This window comes from Panulirus ornatus, chromosome 22 (assembly GCF_036320965.1).
Source record: "Panulirus ornatus isolate Po-2019 chromosome 22, ASM3632096v1, whole genome shotgun sequence".
Lineage (NCBI taxonomy): Eukaryota > Metazoa > Arthropoda > Malacostraca > Decapoda > Palinuridae > Panulirus > Panulirus ornatus.
The window spans coordinates 5935024-5955877 of record NC_092245.1 but is presented as its reverse complement, the minus strand read 5'-3'; the positions used below and the strand labels follow the sequence as shown (position 1 = coordinate 5955877).

At 41.0% G+C, this 20854-nt stretch overlaps 1 protein-coding gene across 4 annotated transcripts in view; it reads left to right on the top strand.

Moving 5' to 3' along the window:
* LOC139756512 (uncharacterized) overlaps nt 1–20854 on the top strand; it is a 650205-nt gene that overhangs the window by 446860 nt on the left and 182491 nt on the right. For all 4 annotated transcript variants that reach the window (XM_071675967.1, XM_071675968.1, XM_071675969.1 and 1 more), the window contains one exon: nt 6752–7279. In XM_071675967.1, the coding sequence (XP_071532068.1) occupies nt 6752–7279 (528 nt within the window). The remainder of the gene's footprint in view (nt 1–6751; nt 7280–20854) is intronic.

Here is a 20854-nt window from a genome sequence, read left to right as displayed (position 1 = left end):
GAATTTGTATGTAGCATTTATGGATCTGGAGAAGGCATATGATAGAGTTGATAGAGATGCTCTGTGGAAGGTATTAAGAATATATGGTATGGGAGGTAAGTTGTTAGAAGCAGTGAAAAGTTTTTATCGAGTATGTAAGGCATGTGTACGTTTAGGAAGAGAGGAAAGTGATTGGTTCTCAGTGAATGTTGGTTTGCGACAGGGGTGTGTGATGTCTCCATGGTTGTTTAATTTGTTTATGGATGGGGTTGTTAGGGAGGTGAATGCAAGAGTTTTGGAAAGAGGGGCAAGTATGCAGTCTGTTGTGGATGAGAGGGCTTGGGAAGTGAGTCAGTTGTTGTTCGCTGATGATACAGTGCTGGTGGTGGATTCATGTGAGAAACTGCAGATGCTGGTGACTGAGTTTGGTAAAGTGTGTGAAAGAAGAAAGTTGAGAGTAAATGTGAATAAGAGCAAGGTTATTAGGTACAGTAGGGTTGAGGGTCAAGTCAATTGGGAGGTAAGTTTGAATGGAGAAAAACTGGAGGAAGTAAAGTGTTTTAGATATGTGGGAGTGGATTGGGCAGTGGATGGAACCATGGAAGCAGAAGTGAATCATAGGGTGGGGAAGGGGGCGAAAATTCTGGGAGCCTTGAAGAATGTGTGGAAGTCGAGAACATTATCTCGTAAAGCAAAAATGGGTATGTTTGAAGGAATAGTGGTTCCAACAATGTTGTATGGTTGCGAGGCATGGGCTATGGATAGAGTTGTGCACAGGAGAGTGGATGTGCAGGAAATGCGATGTTTGAGGACAATATGTGGTGTTAGGTGGTTTGATCAAGTAAGTAATGCAAGGGTAAGAGAGATATGTGGTAATAAAAAGAGTGTGGTTGAGAGAGCAGAAGAGGGTGTTTTTAAATGGTTTGGTCACATGGAGAGAATGAGTGAGGAAAGATTGACCAAGAGGATAAATGTGTCTGAGGTGGAGGGAACGAGGAGAAGTGGGAGACCTAATTGGAGGTGGAAAGATGGAGTGAAAAAGATTTTGAGTGATCGGGGCCTGAACATGCAGGAGGGTGAAAGGCGGGCAAGGAATAGAGTGAATTGGAATGATGTGGTATACCGGGGTCGACGTGCTGTCAATGTATTGAACCAGGGCATGTGAAGCATCTGGGGTAAACCATGGAAAGTTCTCTGGTGCCTGGATGTGGAAAGGGAGCTGTGGTTTCGGGCATTATTGCATGACAGCTAGAGACTGAGTGTGAACGAATGGGGCCTTTGTTGTCGTCCTAGTGCTACCTCGCGCACATGAGGGGGAAGGGGTTGTTATTACATGTGTGGCAGGGTGGTGATGGGAATGAATAAAGGGAGACAGTATGAATTATGTACATGTGTATATATGTATATGTCTGTGTGTGTATAATATGTATACGTTGAGATGTATAGGTATGTATATTTGCATGTGTGGACGTGCATGTGTATGTTGGTGGGTTGGGCCATTCTTTCGTCTGTTTCCTTGCGCTACCCCGCAGGCGCGGGAGACAGCGACAAAGCAAAATGATAATAATGATAAAAAAAAATGTGTGTGTGTGTGTGTTTTGGGAAGCAGTGATGGCTTGCGCAAATGATGCCTTTGGCATGAGAAAGGTGAGAGTTGGGCAGATTCGAAAGGGTAGAGAGTGGTGGGATGAAGAAGTAAGATTGTTAGTAAAAGACAAGAGAGAGGCATTTGGACGATTATTGCAGGGAAATAGTGCAAATGACTGGGAGATATATAAAGGAAAGAGGCAAGAGGTTAAGAGAAAGGTGCAAGAGGTGAAAAAGAGGGCAAATGAGAGTTGAGAGATTATCATTAAATTTTAGGGAGAATAAAAAGATGTTTTGGAAGGAGGTAAATAAAGTGCGTAAGACGAGAGAACAAATGGGAACATTGGTGAAGGGTGCAAATGGGGAGGTAATAACAGGTAATGGTGAAATGAAAAAGAGATGGAGTGAGTATTTTGAAGGATTGTTCAATGTGTTTGATGATAGAGTGGCAGATATAAGGTGTTTTGGCCGAGGTGGTGTGCAGAGTGAGAGGGGTCAGGGAGAATGATTTGGTAAACAGAGAAGAGGTAGTGAAAGCTTTGCAGAAGATGAAAGATGGCAAGGCAGCAGGTTTGGATGGTATTGTTGTGGAATTTATTAAAAAAGGGGGTGGCTGTGTTGTTGACTGGTTGATAAGAATATTCACTGTATGTATGGCTCATGGTGAAGTGCCTGAGAATTGGCGGAATGCATTCATAGTGCCATTGTACAAAGGCATATGGGATGAAGGTGAGTGTTCAAATTACAGAGGTATAAGTTTGTTTAGTATTCCTGGGAAATTATATGGGAGGGTATTGATTGAGAGGTTGAAGGCATGTACAGAGCATCAGATTGGGGAAGAGCAGTGTGGTTTCAGAAGTGGTAGAGGATGTGTGAATCAGGTGTTTGCTTTGAAGAATGTATGTGAGAAATACTTAGAAAAGCAAATGGATTTGTATGTAGCATTTATGGATCTGGAGAAGGCATATGATAAGAGTTGATAGAGATGCTCTATGGAAGGTATTAAGAGTGTAAGGTTTGGGAGGCAAGTTACTTGAAGCAGTGAAAAGTTTATATTGAGGATGTAAGGCATGTGTACGAGTAGGAAGAGAGGAAAGTGACTGGTTCCCAGTGAATGTCGATTGCGGCAGGGGTGTGTGATGTCTCCATGGTTGTTTAATTTGTTTCTGGATGGGGTTGTTAGGGAAGTGAATGCAAGAGTTTTGGAGAGAGGGGCAAGTATGCAGTCTGTTGTGGATGAGAAGACTTGGGAAGTGAGTCAGTTGTTGTTCGCTGAAGATACAGCACTGGTGGCTGATTCGGGTGAGAAACTGCAGAAGCTGGTGACTGAGTTTGGTAAAGTGTGTGAAATAAGAAAGCTGAGAGTAAATGTGAATAAGAGCAAGGAGATTAGGTACAGTAGGGTTGAGGGACAAGTCAGTTGGGAGGTAAGTTTGAATGGAGAAAAACTGGAGGAAGCAAAGTGTTTTAAATATGTGGCAGTGGATTTGGCAGCGGATGGAACCATGGAAGCGGAAGTGAGTCACAGGGTGAGGAGGGGGTGAAGGTTCTGGGAGCATTGAAGAATTGTGGAAGGTGAGAAAGCAAAAATGGGTATGTTTGAAGGAATAGTGGTTCCAACAGGGTTATATGGTTGTGAAGCATGAGCTATAGATAGGGTTGTGCGGAGGAGGGTGATGTGTTGGAAATGAGATGTTTGAGGACAATATGTGGTGTGAGGTTGTTTGATCGAGTAAGTAATGAAAGGGTAAGAGAGATGTGTGGTAATAAAAAGAGTGTGGTTGAGAGAGCAAAATAGGGTGTATTGAAATAGTTTGGTCACATGTGAAGTGTTTGGGGTAAACCATGGAAAATTTTGTGGGACCTAGATGTGGAAAGGGAGCTGTGGTTTTGGTGCATTACATATGAAAGCTAGAGACTGAGTGTGAATGAATGTGGCCTTTGTTGTCTTTTTCTAGCGCTACCTCGCACGTGCTGGGGGAGGGGGATGCCATTTCATGTGTGGCGGGGAGGCGACGGGAATGGCTGAGGGTAGCAAGTATGAGTATGTACATGTGTATATATGTATTTTTGTGTGTATGTATACGTATGTATACATTGAAAGGTATATATTTATTTATTTATTTTGCTTTGTCGCTGTCTCCCGCGTTTGCGAGGTAGCGCAAGGAAACAGATGAAAGAAATGGCCCAACCCACCCCCATACACAATGTATATACATACACGTCCACACACGCAAATATACATACCTATACATCTCAATGTACACATATATATACACACACAGACACATACATATATACCCATGCACACAATTCACACTGTCTGCCTTTATTCATTCCCATCGCCACCTCGCCACACATGGAATACCATCCCCCTCCCCCCTCATGTGTGCGAGGTAGCACTAGGAAAAGACAACAAAGGCCTCATTCGTTCACACTCAGTCTCTAGCTGTCATGCAATAATGCCCGAAACCACAGCTCCCTTTCCACATCCAGGCCCCACACAACTTTCCATGGTTTACCCCAGACGCTTGACATGCCCCGATTCAATCCACTGACAGCACGTCAACCCCGATATACCACATAGATCCAATTCACTCTATTCCTTGCCCGCCTTTCACCCTCCTGCATGTTCAGGCCCCAATCACACAAAATCTTTTTCACTCCATCTTTCCACCTCCAATTTGGTCTCCCACTTCCCCTCGTTCCCTCCACCTCCGACTCATATATCCTCTTGGTCAATCTTTCCTCACTCATTCTCTCCATGTGCCCAAATCATTTCAAAACACCCTCTTCTGCTCTCTCAACCACACTCTTTTTATTTCCTCACATCTCTCTTACCCTTACATTACTTACTCAATCAAACCACCTCACACCACATATTGTCCTCAAACATCTCATTTCCAGCACATCCACCCTCCTGCGCACAACTCTATCCATAGCCCACGCCTCGCAACCATAGAACATTGTTGGAACCACTATTCCTTCAAACATACCCATTTTTGCTTTCCGAGATAATGTTCTTGACTTCCACACATTCTTCAAGGCTCCCGGGATTTTCGCCCCCTCCCCCACCCTATGATTCACTTCCGCTTCCATGGTTCCATCCGCTGCCAGATCCACTCCCACATATCTAAAACGCTTTACTTCCTCCAGTTTTTTTCCATTCAAACTTACCTCCCAATTGACTTGACCCTCAACCCTACTGTACCTAATAACCTTGCTCTTATTCACATTTACTCTTAACTTTCTTCTTTCACACACTTTACCAAACTCAGTCACCAGCTTCTGCAGTTTCTCACATGAATCAGCCACCAGCGCTGTATCATCAGCGAACAACTACTGACTCACTTCCCAAGCTCTCTCATCCACAACAGACTTCATACTTGCCCCTCTTTCCAAAACTCTTGCATTCACCTCCCTAACAACCCCATCCATAAACAAATTAAACAACCATGAAGACATCACACACCCCTGCCGCAAACCTACATTCACTGAGAACCAATCACTTTCCTCTCTTCCTACACGTACACATGCCTTACATCCTCGATAAAAACTTTTCACTGCTTCTAACAACTTGCCTCCCACACCATATATTCTTAATACCTTCCACAGAGCATCTCTATCAACTCTATCATATGCCTTCTCCAGATCTGTAAATGCTTCATACAAATCCTTTTGCTTTTCTAAGTATTTCTCACATACATTCTTCAAAAGCAAACACCTGATCCACACATCCTCTACCACTTCTGAAACCACACTGCTCTTCCCCAATCTGATGCTCTGTACATGCCTTCACCCTCTCAATCAATACCCTCCCATATAATTTACCAGGAATACTCAACAAACTTATACCTCTGTAATTTGAGCACTCACTCTTATCCCCTTTGCCTTTGTACAGTGGCACTATGCACGCATTCCGCCAATCCTCAGGCACCTCACCATGAGTCATACATACATTGAATAACCTTAAGGTATGGGTATGTATATGTTCTGTGTGGGTGTGTATGTATATACATGTGTGTGTGGGTGGGTTGGGCTATTCTTTTGTCTGTTTCATTGCGCTACCTCGCTAATGCTGGAGACAGCAACAAAGTATAATAGAAAATATAAATTGTAATTTATTATACTTAATCACTGTCTCCTGCATTAGCAAGGTAGTGTAAGGAAACAGACGAAAGAATGGCCCAACCCACCCACATACACATGTATATACAAAAACGCCCTTACACACACATATGCATGCCTACATATTTCAATGTATACATTTCTTTCTTTCATACTATTTGCTGTTTCCCGAGTTAGCGAGGTAGTGCTAAGAACAGAGGACTGGGCCCCCAAGGGAACATCCTCACCTGGCCCCCATCTCTGTTCCTTCTTTTGGAAAATTAAAATACATATTCATACTTGCTGCCTTCATCCATTCCCGTCGCCACCCCGCCACACATAAAAAAGCATCCCCTCCCATGGTGTGAGGTGGTATGATTAAGTAATTATTGGAAGGGTAAGATAGATGTATGGTAATAAAAAGAGTGTGGTTGAGAGAGCAGAAGAGGGTGTGTTGTGAAATGGTTTGGTCACATGGAGAGAATGAGTTTGGAAAGATTGACAAAGAGGTTATATGTGTCAGAGGTAAAGGGAACGAGGAGAAGTGGGAAACCAAATTGGAGGTGGAAGGATGGAGTGAAAAAGATTTTGAGCGATTGGGGCCTGAACATACAGGAGGGTGAAAGGCGTGCAAGGAATAGAGTAAATTAGAATGATGTGGTATGATGGGGTTGATGTGCTGTCAATGGATTGAACCAGGGCAAGTGAAGCATCTGGGGTAAACCATGGAAAGTTTTGTGGACCCTTTGGACATCACCCATCACAACACTACAGTTTCGTCATATCCCAATATCCTACTCACCCACAGTATAGTTACCACAAAGAAGGCACAGAGTGCTTACTACTTAATTGTCCTGCACTTTTTGCACACTCAATATCGTAACAAAATTTATGACCTCGGTTCCAACTGATGGGTGTGGCTAACTGTCTGAGTGCTGCAGGAGTCTCATAATGATAGAAGGGACTCTGGGGCGAGAAGGTAAGTTAAAATATAATCATTTTGAATTTTGTTTGACAAAATTTTTAAAAACATACATTCATATACTAAATAAGAGTTTTATTTCTTTTTTCCTTTCAGTCTGCACAGATGAAGAATGTACCAGTGGTTTCTTCACCTGCAGCAGTATCTTTAGGAAACCACATGCGTAAATCCAGTGTTACAGTTTCATCTCCAGCGTATTATCCTCCAAAAACATTACCATCCACTCCTGGAGTGAATTTAAATCCACCAGTCAGTCGTCCTGTTGTGGTACCATCCAGTAATCAGGCACAGTCATCTGATATTGTTATGGAGGGACGCCCAATACCTGGTACTCCTGCATCATCATATGAAACCACACATACAAGAGTTGCTAATGCAGCCACTGTTGAGGATAACACTGGGCATCATCGAGTCTTTGTAGAGGACCAGCGTGCTACCCATGGGGAGTTTATTGGAATGAATATGCATCCTCGGTACCCCAACCCACGTTTCCTGGAACCACCACGTGTTGATGTTGCAAGACTACCTGGTTCTTCACCATCAACACCTTCACCTGCTGGGCGAACGCTTGAGCAAGAAGCACATGCTCCTACCCATCATTCATCAATTCCAGGATATGATATGGTAAATAGATATTTTTGTGTTTACTTTTTTAGTCACTCATTACTCTGACCTTCGAAATATAATGAAATTAACTAAAGTAGATGGTAGTTATTGAAGCCAAAACATGATAGAAAGAAATTTTAAGAAGCATAGCTCTTTGTTTTACAGAAAGTTTCACTAAGATCTCTAAGAAATTCTTATTCTCTATAGAAGAGAAGAAAAATATATCTTTCACAATCTGTAGATATAGATTAATTATTAATGACATACTAGTTAGGGAACCTTCTTTGAAATATGATGGAATTTTTAGGTTATTTAATCATTGATAATGATAATTAAGTTGTAATTGATGATGGCCTTTATTATTTTTGCAACAAATAGATGACTGTAACAAGAATAAAGAGTTTTGCCTTACACATTCAAGACATGAATAAGGAATGGTCTAGCTACTGGTAGGGGCACACAAGCAATAAGTTCTTAGGAACAAAAACTACGTTAATACTTATAGAAGAGGGAAAGTGAACCAAAAAATTGTGGTGTAGGGCAAATGGGTCAAGTTTTGAAGTTAGCCGTGGAGAGTTGGTATATCAGACTGCTTTTGAGAATGTTAGGTAAGGGTCCAGAGCTAAAACAACCCCAGATGTGAGAGAAGTACTCCATACAAGTATGCATGAATTCTTTGTATAAGCAGGGCAACTGTTCAGAAGAAAAGAAATTTTGACATTTAAACACTACTTCCATTTTCTTTTGAAGCAGACGTGTATTCCATAAGGTGTGATTTCGAAGATAGTGTCAATGTTATAGTGATATTAAGTATGTTCATTGAGTCAAGAGATAGAATTACAGATCCCTCATTATAAAAGAAAAGTTGTGAGGAATTTTTTATTGAGAAATGGGCAGAAACTGGGTTTTTGAAGCATTGAACTTTAACCAGATTTCGTCTACACCACTGAGTTATCTTGTCCAAGTTTAGTGAGGAAGTTGTGTCAGGAAGAGTTGCAGATCATGTGAGGGAAGAAGCAACAGCAGATTTGAAGGATCTGGGAGGATGCATGATTAAGTTGTCTGCATTTGAGTGCATTTGTTTTTTTGTAGAAGAAAGGAAATCTTTGAGAAAAAGGAGAAAGTATGTAGGAGGAAAGACAGAACCTTAAGGGAAACAGCTGTTGTTGGAGAAAGGGTAAGAGACTAATCCATGAACAACCATGGAGATAGATCAGCTCCAGAGGAAGCAAATATGAGGGAGCAAAGTTAGAGAGGGAAGCCAAAAGAGAGGAGCTTCGAGGTGAGTCTGATACCAAAAGCTTTGGGTATATCATGGGGCTGCTACATATGATTCCCTAAAATCTTTTAAGGGATGACGACCAGACATTTGAAAGATAGGAAAGAATATCATCCGTGGATCTCACATTATGGAAGCCATACTAATGATCGGAGAGAAGACTGAAATTCAAGATGTCTGAGGATGTGGGAGTTGAGGAGGGATGCAAAGACTTTGGAAATAGTAGATATCTCAGCAACAGAATGATAGAGGGGTGAAAATGGGTACCCTTCATAGGGGAAAGCACCAAATCAAGCTTCCAAGAAGATGGAAAAGTGGTTTTTAAACAGACACGCAAGTGCAGGTGCAATTCTTAGGCACACTATTTCAGTACATCAGGATGGGTATCATCAGGTCTATAATTGTTGCTTGTTTCCAGAGAAAGAAATGCATTTTGGACAGTTCTTACTCTGTTGACCTTTTGGTACTTGCTCACTTCAGCTCTTGCTAACCCCTGTTTTCAGCCCCAGTACCTTCTTGGACTCCTCCTAACTGAAGTTTGTTGATACTCACTCACTCCCACTTTCATTTGCCCCCTTTTCAGCCTCTACACCTGTTGAACTCCTGCTGCTTTCTGTTGTCCAACTCCGTCATTCGTATTCTTCACTGTAAGGACTGCCTATAAACCTCTTTTTTTCTTTCCTTAGGAACTTTTCTTTGTCATCCCACCATTCATTACCTTTTCTCACCTTCCACATGCTAAACACTTCTCTCACACATGCAGTCACTGCTTCCCTAAATACATCCTATTCCTCACCCATACCCCTAGCTTTGTTTACTCCTGCCTTTTGTCATTCTACATTAAATCTCAGCATTTCATACACAAGTCTATTTTCTAAGTTTGCTTGCAATCATCACCCACTTCTCACTCATGTCATTTCCTCCTCTGAAAACCTTTACAATTCTTTGTCTTTGCCTCCACCAGGTGATGATCAGACGTCCCACCATTGCCTCTCTTAAAGCATTCACTTCCATGAGTCTTTCTTTTGCTTGCCTGTCAATCAGTATGTAGTCCAGTAATATCTGTGTACCATTTTTCCAAATCCCTCACACAGTCTCATGTATGGCCCTCTTTTTAAACCAGATATTACCAGTCATCAGTCCTTTTTCAGCATGAGTCCACAAACTGTTCACTATTTCTGTTCTCCGTACTGAATACCTTAAGCCTCCCAGTTTTATCTTCAAGCTGCAACATTACTCACTTAAATTGCATTTAAATCACCTGTCATTGATACCCGATCTCTTGCATAAAAAATGCAGACATAGTCATTCATCTCCTCCCAAAACACCTCCTTCTCTTCATTGTTCTTCTCGTGGCCAGGTGCTGATAAATTGAAAAATTAGGGCATTATTAGAAGTTATCCCATTATTGTGCACTTTTGTAGCTTTTGTGTGTAGTTGTAGTTGTATATCTTTCTTTTTTTATTATAACATTGGTAAAGTACAAGTATCTAGGCATGTTATGATGGTTTTAGAATTTTGCCAGCATATACAGTTTGGTTATAAATGATTTCAGGAAAAAACCCATCCCCAAGTAGTGTAATGTTACAAACATAATGTTGTGGAACAAAGTCTACAATAATATAATATTTGAGTGGAGTATTATGCTGATATGATAAAATTATATTTTCTAACTTTCTGTGCAGTATTAGATGCTTGAGAAAGTTGCAGGGGTGATTATAGAGATGGAGTAGATGGTTGCACCTTTTACCCTGGTTGGGGAGAAGATGCAGCAGAAAGAAAATTATGTTGCAAGATGTTGCTTCTCAGCCCTGCAATATACCCTTGACTTTGGGCAGAGTAACCAGAGCCCAGAAAACAGATTCATGCATATACTGCAGTTAGGTTCAGGGTCTTCTGTTTCATACTTCTAGTTTGATTTGCACAGTACTAAGGCAGTGGTCATGTTTGTCATCTAATCTAAAGCAACAACTAGAAGTTGGCTATATGCACATTTGTAGTGGAATATTGTAACGGAGTTGAACAAACATAGTATGTTACAAGAATCTGAATTTCCTGAAGTATAACTACATAATATTTCAGCATTCTTCATAGCACTTTACATAGGAGTGAGATATTTATCATATGTACAGATAGGCATTTGTTGCAAGACAGAATAGCAGTTCACACAAAAATGATGTTACAGGTTTGAACTAGTGAAATACATAAGATACACCAATGATAAGAAATGGTTTTGAGGAATGATGCGCTAAACCTTCCTGTGTCAATTAGAATTACCTTTTTTTGTGATGTAACAATCACATCATGTACAAATTGAATGAGACTAGAGATTTATATTTGATATTTGTGTCAAGGTGTGGGAGGGTGTCAAGGAGGAAGAGCACCAGGTAGAAATAAGGGGTAAACTCTCTGGTTTGAGGAGTACCAGTGTGGTAGTGAACAAAGGATGCAAGTCAGAGGCACTCTCAAAATGGGCTGAGGGTACAGATGGAGTGCCACAGAGCTCATTCTTGGGCCCACTATTCTTCTTGGTGTACATAAATGACTTGCCATAAGAACTAGTCTCATACCTATTATGTTTGCAGATAATTTCAAGGTCATATGAGAAATAGTAATGAGAAGGGTTGCATCATCTTACAGAGGGACTTAATGAACTCTAAATTTGGTCTTATAAATGGATGAGGAGATTCAATCCTGGTAAGTGCCAGGTAATTAGAATAGGAAACAGCAAAAGGTCTCAGTACGAATACTACTTCGAAAGTAATAAGCTCCTGGAATCATTGTGTGAAAGAGTTTGATGATTAACATTGAACCTAATCTGTAATGAGTGTTTCATCAAGAGAATTGTGAAGAAAATAAACTGTCTTCTGGCAAACACTGAAATCACATTCAAGTATATCAATAAGAAAATGTTTGGCAATCTTTTCTCAGCATATATTAAGACTAAGTGGATTATACCTCTAAGGTCAGGTCACCGCAGCTAAAGAAACTCAGACATAAATACAGAAGTAGATATAAATTAGAAGGTCCAGAGAAGAGCAACCAAGATTGTACCAGAAATAAGAGAGCTTATCTACAGTAAAAGGTGAAGGCTACACCAATGTTCACCTTTGAGGAGAGAAGGGAGACAAATAATCTGTAAATGCATTTATGTTCTGAGATCAACAGGATGATTTTGATAAAGTGAGCAGATCTTGACTGTACAGTACCAGAGTTACCACCATCTATGATCAGAAGCTGAGAAAAAGGGTGGTTTGGAAGGATGTAAAGAAGTACTGGTGTTGTTTAAGGGTAGTGGATGGTTGGAATGATCTAAGCATGGAGACTTAATGTTGGTAACTTCGAAATATTGAAAAGTCATCTAAGTATAAGAGACCTGGGTTTCTACCCATGATTTACACATAGGTAATTATACACACACACACTTCGTGGTGTAGTGGTTGGCATTACTGACCATGAGTCAGTGCAGGCCAGCCCAGAGTCAGACTTGCTTGGATATGATTTCTGAGCATGGCGGTCAACCCACACCTAAACTGGATGTTCATCCTTCCCTTGGGATATATAAGAGACAAGGTAAAAAGATTGGAAAACTACTTCTTCATAACACAAATTGTAAGTACAGGCTTATGAGTTGTAATGGTTTGCATTACTGACCATGAGTCAGCTCGTGCCAGCCCAGTGTAGCCCTTGCATGGGATTAAACCTTGGGCACGGCAGTTAGCCTTAACTCAAGGAGTTCATTGTGAGGTGGTGAGTGTCTTTCAGAACTCACTACTTAATGTAGTTATAGATGAAATACACATCTGCATTACTGACATGAATGAAAGTGTTACCATATCTTACATGTTTTATGGTGAAAATACAACAGTATCCTCAGTCTCATGGGTAAGTGTGGTTGATAAAGAAATTGTTACATTACATGCTGGTGGTCCAACTGGTGCCAGGTCAACAACCAAAACCTCAAAATTTTTGTTTTATACTCTTTTGGGATACCAATTTTCATTACAGTGTGACTAATGTGAGAACAGAAACATAATTCAGGTATTGTACAGAAGTTAGAGAGTTGGAGAGGTGCGCACCATTTGTGCATCTTGCAAAGGGACACTACTTCCCCCAAGAAATACTGCTTTCCCCACAAGAACATTGCTTCCTTCTCAGTTATAGGTGTGTTGTTTTCTTTGATTATTGTTCTTCATTAATAACTCAGATAAAGAGCGTTTCAGTACCATCACATTAATATTATTAGTAAACTTTTGACGATAAATGTAAGCAGTGTTTTATTAGCACTACCATCACTGCTTCACTCACCATGTTACTCTTACATTGTGATACATGTTAACTCAGGCATCACCCATCACGCACACTTGCTGTCTGTAGAGTGGTGAGCATCACCTTTGCTACTAGCCAAAGAATGCTTCTTTCCCCATGGAACACTGTTTATCCCAAAAGAATGCTGTGCTGCCTCCCCAGCTATGGGCCTACTGGTTTCCTAAAGTACATTTCTCCATTGATAACTGAAATTAACAATGTTTCAGTAGCATTAGGATAAAATTGTAATTTGTAAGCTTTTGCAGATAACCATAGGCTACATTTTGTAAACACTATCATTACCATTTCACTCACCACAGTACATGCTAACTCACACATCAGTCGTACACATTTGCTGTCTGGAGGGCGGTGTGCATCACCACTACTCTCTAAGGAAGACCACTTCCCCCAAAGGAATGCTATGCTTCCCCTTGGCTATGGCCTTGTTGTTGTCATGAAGTACAGTTCTGCATTAATAATTCAAATAAGCAGTGTTTCAGTAACACTATGGTAAAAGTATCAGTATGCTTTCAAAGATAAATGTAGGCTCTGTTTTGTCACCAGTGTTGTAATCACATTATTCACCCATTACCCATACATTAAAGTACATGCTAATTCATGCTTCTTTCATGAAACACTCTTAAGTTGTTTAACTATGGGAAGTTAGAACATGTTTACATTTCTTAATACTGTTCATATGGTATATCTTCAGTGTGATGGCCTCACATCATAAGCTATTTTATAGACAGATCCCCAATCCACAGTACCTCATGCTGGCATCATTGCCACATATTTTCAGAACATCCACTACTTGTCATCCATGAAACTTGTTACAAGTATAAATTGTTTTGATGCTGAAAATGGAATTTCTATGGTTACTTTTATATACCAGTAAATAGAAGAATGCCAGATATTTTTCTTATTATATTTGATAACAACTGAAGTTTCATCCTGTTTGATGATAGTGAGTTCTTTGTGGGCTAGGTTGGACTTTGGCTCTTGTAACAAAATACAAATGATTGTGGTTGTTTTGTAAATACAGCTTGATAATGGTTGAAATACTTTGTGTTTCCATTTTTTATTGTTTAATATCGACTGGACATCTGTATATACATTTTTGTGGACTTACTGGCCATACATTTCAACCTCCTAGAAATGTTGTTTGTGACAGTCTATCCCCTGACTTTAGACTATGTAATTTGTCTATAAAAATGTTTGTGACAGAGTCTATTCCCCAACTTTAGACTATATAGTTTGTCTGTAAAATTTGATGGTTATATGGATGTTTATGATAATAATTACACACACACACACACACACACACACATACACATTTAGAAGCTGGAATACAAGGCAGGGATAAGGGGGGAACTTCTTCAAGGGATAGATTATCTTAGTGGAAGGGAACAAAGGACATATCATATAAACCTTCTCCAAATGTTTATAGGTCACCAGCAGAGTGGCACAGGGTTCCATTTTTAGGACCTTTTCTCTTCATTATATATGTAACTGGTTTGCCTGAAGATATGGACTCCAACCTGATAATCCTTGCAAAGGTCATGAAGGAAGTGAAAAGAATGGAAAGAATGGAAAGTTGATTTTAGTCTGATACATGATGGATGAAATTCTGCCCAAGCAGTTGTAAACTAATGAGGGTGGGACAGTGTAATTAGGCCTGAATATGATTATTTTTCAAGGGGAAAAAGTTTCAGGATTCTGTCTGTCAGAAGAACTTGGGAATCAACATTGCCCCAAACCTGTTGTCTAAGTCCCACATTTGGGGAATTAAGGAGACAGTGTTTTCTAGCAGATATCAGGATAGTGTTCAGGTATATGGATAAGGAAATATTTTGCATTCTATTTGTATCATACATAAGACAACTAGAATATGCTGCTCAAGTTTGTTGCAATATCTAAGGAAGCACCTAGATATAATAGGAAGTCCAGAGGATGGCAACAAAGATGATACCAAAAATAAGAGAGCCAAGTTACTTTGGGAAAGGCCTTAGATTTGCCCACTTTGGGAGAGAGAAGAGTGAGGGGTGATCAGATCACAACCTTTAAGTTTTAAAACATCCATAATGTGGACAGTGACCATTTTATCCAGAGATGTATGGATAAAACATCCAGAGGACATTAAAAAGAGAGATATACAGAAGTATACATATATGAGTTGGAGAGATCGTCAAAGGGCATTATTAGATTGTGTTAATTGATAGGCATGTAAAAGAAAGACTTTTGGAAGTTAATGTGCTGAGTCGGGCAGTTGGTAGGATGTCTGATCACTATCTTATGGAGGCGAGGCGAAGATGAAGATTTGCAGAGGTTTTCAAAAAAAAGAAGAGAATTTTGGGGAGAAGTGTGGTGAGCATAAGTGAGCTTGGAAAGGAGACTTGTGTGAGAAAGTACCTGGAGAGATTGAGTGTAGAATGGTAAAAGGTGAGAGCAAATGACATGAGGGGAGAGGGTGAAGAATGGGATGTATTTAGGGAAGCAGTGATGGTATGTACAAGAAATGCATGTAGCATGAGAAAGATGGGAGTTGGGCAGATTAGAAAGGGTAGTGAGTGGTGGGATGAAGTAAAGTTGTTAATAAGAGAGAAGAGAGAGGTGTTTGGACAATACTTTCAAGGAAGGAGTGCAAATGACTGGGAGATGTATAAGAGAAAGCAGCAGAAGGTCAAGAGGAAGGTGCAAGGGTTGAAGAAGGCAAATGAGAGTCGGGGTGGGAGGTGTCATTAAAATTTATGGAGAATAAAAAGATGGTTTGGAAGGAGTTAGATAAGGTGCAAAAGAGAACACATGGGAACATCATTGAAGTGGGCAAGGGTGGAAATAGAATAGGTAGTGATAAAGTGAAAAGGAGATGGAGAGTGAGTATTGTGAAGGTTTGTTCGGTGTGTTTGATGATAGATTGGCAGATGTAGTATGTTTTGGTCAGGATGGTGTGCACAGTGAGAGAGTCAGAGTTTTTAGTGAAGAAAGGAGAGGTGTTGAAAGCCTTATGGAAGATGAAATCTTGCTAGGCAGCAGGTTTGGATAGTATTGCAGTGGAATTTATTAAGAAAGGGGGTGACTGTGATGGTGATTGGTTGATAAGGATATTCATTATTTATATGGATCATGATGAAGTGCCTGAGGATTGGCAGAATGTATGCATAGTGCCATTGCACAAAGGCAAAGGGGATAAAGATGAGTGTTCAAACTACAGAAGCATAAGTTTGTTGAGTATTCCTGGAAAATTGTGTGGAAGGGTATTCATTGAGAGGGTGAAGACATGTACAGAGCATGAGACTGGGGAGGGGCAGTGTGATTTCAGAAATGGTAGGACATTTGTGGATCAGATGTTTGCTTTCAAGAATGTGTGTGAGAAATACATAGAAAAATTGATGGATTTGTAAGTAGCATTTATGGATCTGGAGAAGGCATATGATGGGTTGATAGAGATGCTTTTTGAAGGTCTTAAGAGTATTTGGTGTGGGAGGTAAGTTACTAGAAGCAGTAAGTTCTTGTCAAGAGTGTAAGGCATGTTTATGAGTAGGAAGAAAGGAGAGTGATTGGTTCCCAGTGAAGGTTGGTCTTTGGCAAGGGTGTGTGATGTCCCCATGCTTGTTTAATTTGTTTATGGACGGGGTGGTAAGGGAGGTAAATGCAAGAGTTTTGGAGAGAGTTGCAAGTATGCTGTCTGTTAGGGATTAGAGGGCCTGGGAAGTGAGTCAGTTGTTGTTCACAGATGATAGAGCATTGGTGGCTCGAGTGAGAATCTGCATAAGTTGGTGACTGACTTTGGAAAAGAGTGTGAAAGGAGAAAGTTGAGAGTAAATGTGAATAAAAGCAAGGTTATTATGTTCAGCAGGGTTGAGGGACAAGTTACTTGGGATGTGTTTGAGTGGAGAAAAATTGGAGGAAATGGAGTGGACATTGCAGCAAATGGAAGGTAACCATGGAAGTGGAAGTGAGTCACGGGATGGGGGAGGGGGCAAAGGTGCTGGGAGTGTTTAAGAATGAGTCAAAAGAGAGAACGTTATCTGGGAGAGCAAAGATGGGTATGTTTGAAGGAATAGTAGTTCCAACAATATTATATGATTGCAAGGTATGGGCTATAGATAGGGTTGTATGGGGGAGGGTTGATGTGTTGGAAATGAAATGTTTGAGGACAATATGTGGTGTGAGGTGGTTTGATCGAGTAAGTAATGAGAGGGTAAGAGAGATGTGTTACAATGAAAAGAGTGTGGCTGAGAGAGCAGAAGAGGGTGTGTTGAAATGGTTTGGACATATAGAGAAGGAGTGAGGAAAAGTTGATGAAGAGGATATATGTGTCACAGGTGGAGGGAACAAGGAGAAGCGGGAGACCAAATTGGAAGTGGAAGGATAGAGTGAAAAAGATTTCAAGCGATGAGCCAGAACATGCAGGAGGGTGAGAAGTGCAAGAACAGAGTGAATTGAAATGATTTAGTATACTGGGGTCGATGTGCAGGCAATGGACTGAACCAGGGATGAGAATTGTTGGAGTAAACCATGGAAAGGACTGTGGGGCCTGAATGTGGCTAGGGAGTTTTGGTTTTGGTGCATTATACATGACAGCTAGAGACAGGGTGAATGAATGTGGCCTTTTTTGTCTGTTTTCCTGGCGCTACCTTGGTGGTACAGGGGATGGCGAAGCTGTTTCCTGTAGGGCGGGGAGGCAACAGGAATGGATGAAGGCAAGCTGTTTCATGTGTGGCCGGGTGGCGACGGGAATGGATGAAGGCAGCAGTATGAATGTGTACATGTGTATATATGTATATGGATGTGTATGTATATGTATTTATACATTGAAATGTATAGGTATGTATATGTGCATTTAAGGGCATTTATGTATACATGTTTATGTGGGTGGGTTGGGCCATTCTTTCGTCTGTTTCCTTGCACACACCTTGCTAACACGGGAGACCGAAAAAGTATAATAAAGAAATAGATAACCCTGGCGATAGGAGAGAAAGAATACTTCCTACGCATTCCCCACATGTCGTAGAAGGTGACTAAAGGGAACGGGAGCTAGGGGCTAGAAACCCTCCCCTCCTTGTATTTTAACTTTCTAATAGGGGAAACAAAAGAAGGAGTCACGCAAGAGTGCTCATCCTCCTCGAAGGCTCAGATTGGGGTGTCTAAATGTGTGTGGATGTAACCAAGATGAGAAAAAAGGAGAGATAGGTAGTATGTTTGAGGAAAGGAACCTGGATGTTTTGGCTCTTGTGTGAAAAGAAGCTCAAGGGTAAAGGGGAAGAGTGGTTTGGGAATGTCTTGGGAGTAAAGTCAGGGGTTGGTGAGAGGACAAGAGCAAAGGAAGGAGTAGCACTACTCCTGAAACAGGAGTGGTGGAAGTATGTGACAGTGTAAGAAAATAAACTCTAAGATTGATATGGGTAAAACTGAAAGTGGATAGAGAGAGCTGGGTGATTATTGGTGCCTATGCACCTAGGCAGAAGATCAGTGAGAGGCAAGTGTTTTGGGAGCAGCTGATTGAGTGTGTTAGTAGTTTTGATGCACGAGACCGGGTTATAGTGATGGGTGATTTGAATGCAAAGGTGAGTAATGTGGCAGTTGAGGGAATAATTGGTGTACATGGGGTGCTCAATGTTGTAAATGGAAATGGTGAAGAGCTTGTAGATTTGTGTGCTGAAAAAGGACTGATGATTGGGAATACCTGGTTTAAAAAGAGAGACATACATAAGTATACATATGTAAGTAGGAGAGATGGCCAGAGAGCATTATTGGATTACGTGTTAATTGATAGGTGCATGAAAGAGAGACTTTTGGTTGTTTATGTGCTGAGAGGTGCAACTAGAGGGATGTCTGATCATTATCTTGTGGAGGTTTGCAGAAAAGAAGAGATGTTGGGGTGAAGTGAGTGGTGAGAGGAAGGAGACTTTTGTAGGAAGTACCAGGAGAGACTGAGTGCAGAATGGAATAAGGTGAGAGCAAAGGATGTAAGGGGAGTGGGGGAAGAATGGGATGTATTTAGGGAAGCAGTGATGGCTTGTGCAAAAGATGCTTGTGGCATGAGAAGCGTGGGAGGAGGGCAGTTTAGAAAGAGTAGTGAGTGGTGGGATGAGGAAGTAAGATTATTAGTAAAAGTGAAGAGAGAGGCATATGGACGATTTTTGCAGGGAAGTAGTGGATGTATAAAAGAAAGAGACAGGAGTTCAAGAGATGACTGGGAGATGTATAAAAGAAAGAGACAGGAGTTCCAAGAGAAAGGTGCTAGAGGTGAATGAGAGGGCAAATACGAGTTGGGTTGAGAGAGTATCATTAGATTTTAGGGAGAATAAAAAGATGTTTTGGAAGGAGGTAAATAAAGTGTGTAAGACAAGGGAACAAATGGGAACATCGGTGAAGGGGGCTAATGGGGAGGTAATAATAAGCAGTGGTGGTGTGAGGAGATGGAGTGAGTATTTTGAAGGTTTGTCGAATGTGTTAAATGATAGAGTGGCAGATATAGGGTGTGTTGGTCGAGGTGGTGTGTGAAGTGAGAGGGTCAGGGAGAATGGTTTGGTAAACAGAGAAGAGGTAGTGAAAGCTTTGCAGAAGATGAAAGCTGGCAAGGCTGCAGGTTTGGATGGTATTGCAGTGGAATTTAGTAAAAAAAGGAAGTGATTGTGTTGTTGACTGATTTGTGAGGATATTCAATGTATGTATGGCTCATGGTGAAGTGCCTGAGGATTGGCAGAATGCATGCATAGTGCCATTGTACAAAGGCATAGGTATACGTTTGTTGAGTATTTCTGGGATATCATATGGGAGGGTATTGATTTAAATCATGTGGGAGGTATTGATTGAGAGGGTGAAGGTATGCACAGAGCATCAGATTGGGGAAGAGCAGTGTGGTCTCAGAAGTGGTAGAGGATGTGTGGATCAGGTATTTGCCTAGAAGAATGTATGTGAAAAATACTTACAAAAACAAATAGATTTGTATGTAGTATTTATGGATCTGGAGAAGGCATGTGATAAAGAGTTGATAGAGATGCTTTGTGGAAGGTATTAAGAGTATATGGTGGGAGGCAAGAGAGGAAAGTGATTGGTTTCCAGTGAATGTTGATTTGTGGCAGGGGTGTGTAATGCCTCCATGGTTGTTTAATTTGTTTATGGATGGGGTTGTTAGAGAGGTAAATGCAAGATTTTTTGGAGAGAGGAGCAATTATGCAGTCTGTTGTGGATGAGAGGGCTTGGGAAGTGAGTCAGTTATTGTTCACTGATGATACAGCTCTGGTGGCTGATTCGGGTGAGAAACTGCAGAAGGGGGTGACTGAGCTTGGTGAAGCATGTGAAAGAAGAAAGCAGAGAGTAAATGTGAATAAGAGCTAGGTTATTAGGTTCAGAAGGGTTGAAGGACATGTAAATTGGGAGGTAAGTTTGAATGGAGAAAAACGAGATGAAGTGAAGTGTTTTAGATATATGGTAGTGGATTTGGTAGCAGGTGGAACCATGGAAGTGTAAATGAGTCACAGGGTGGGGGAGGGGGCGAAAGTTTTAGGACCATTGAAAAATGTGTGGAAGGCGAGAACATTATCTGGGAAAGCAAAAATGGCTATATTTGAAGGAATAGTGGTTCCAACAATGTTATATGGTTGTGAGGCTTGGACCCTTGATAGGGTTGTGCAGAGGAGGTTGGATATGTTGGAAATGAGATGTTGGAGGACAATAAGTGGTGTGAGGTGGTTTGATCGAATAAGTAATGAAAGAGTAAGAGAGATGTGTGGTAATAAAAAGAGAGTGTGGTTGAGAGAGCTGAAGAGGATGGATTGAAATGGTTTGATCACATGGAGAGAATGAGTGAGGAAAGATTGACAAAGAGGATGTATGTGTCAGAAGTGGAGGGAATGAGAAGTGGGAGACCAAATTAGAGGTGGAAGGATGGAGTGAGAAAGATTTTGAGCGATCAGGGCCTGAACATGCAGGAGGGTGAAAGGCGTGCAAGGAATAGAGTGAATTGGAACGATGTTTTATACTGGGGTCGATGTGCTGTC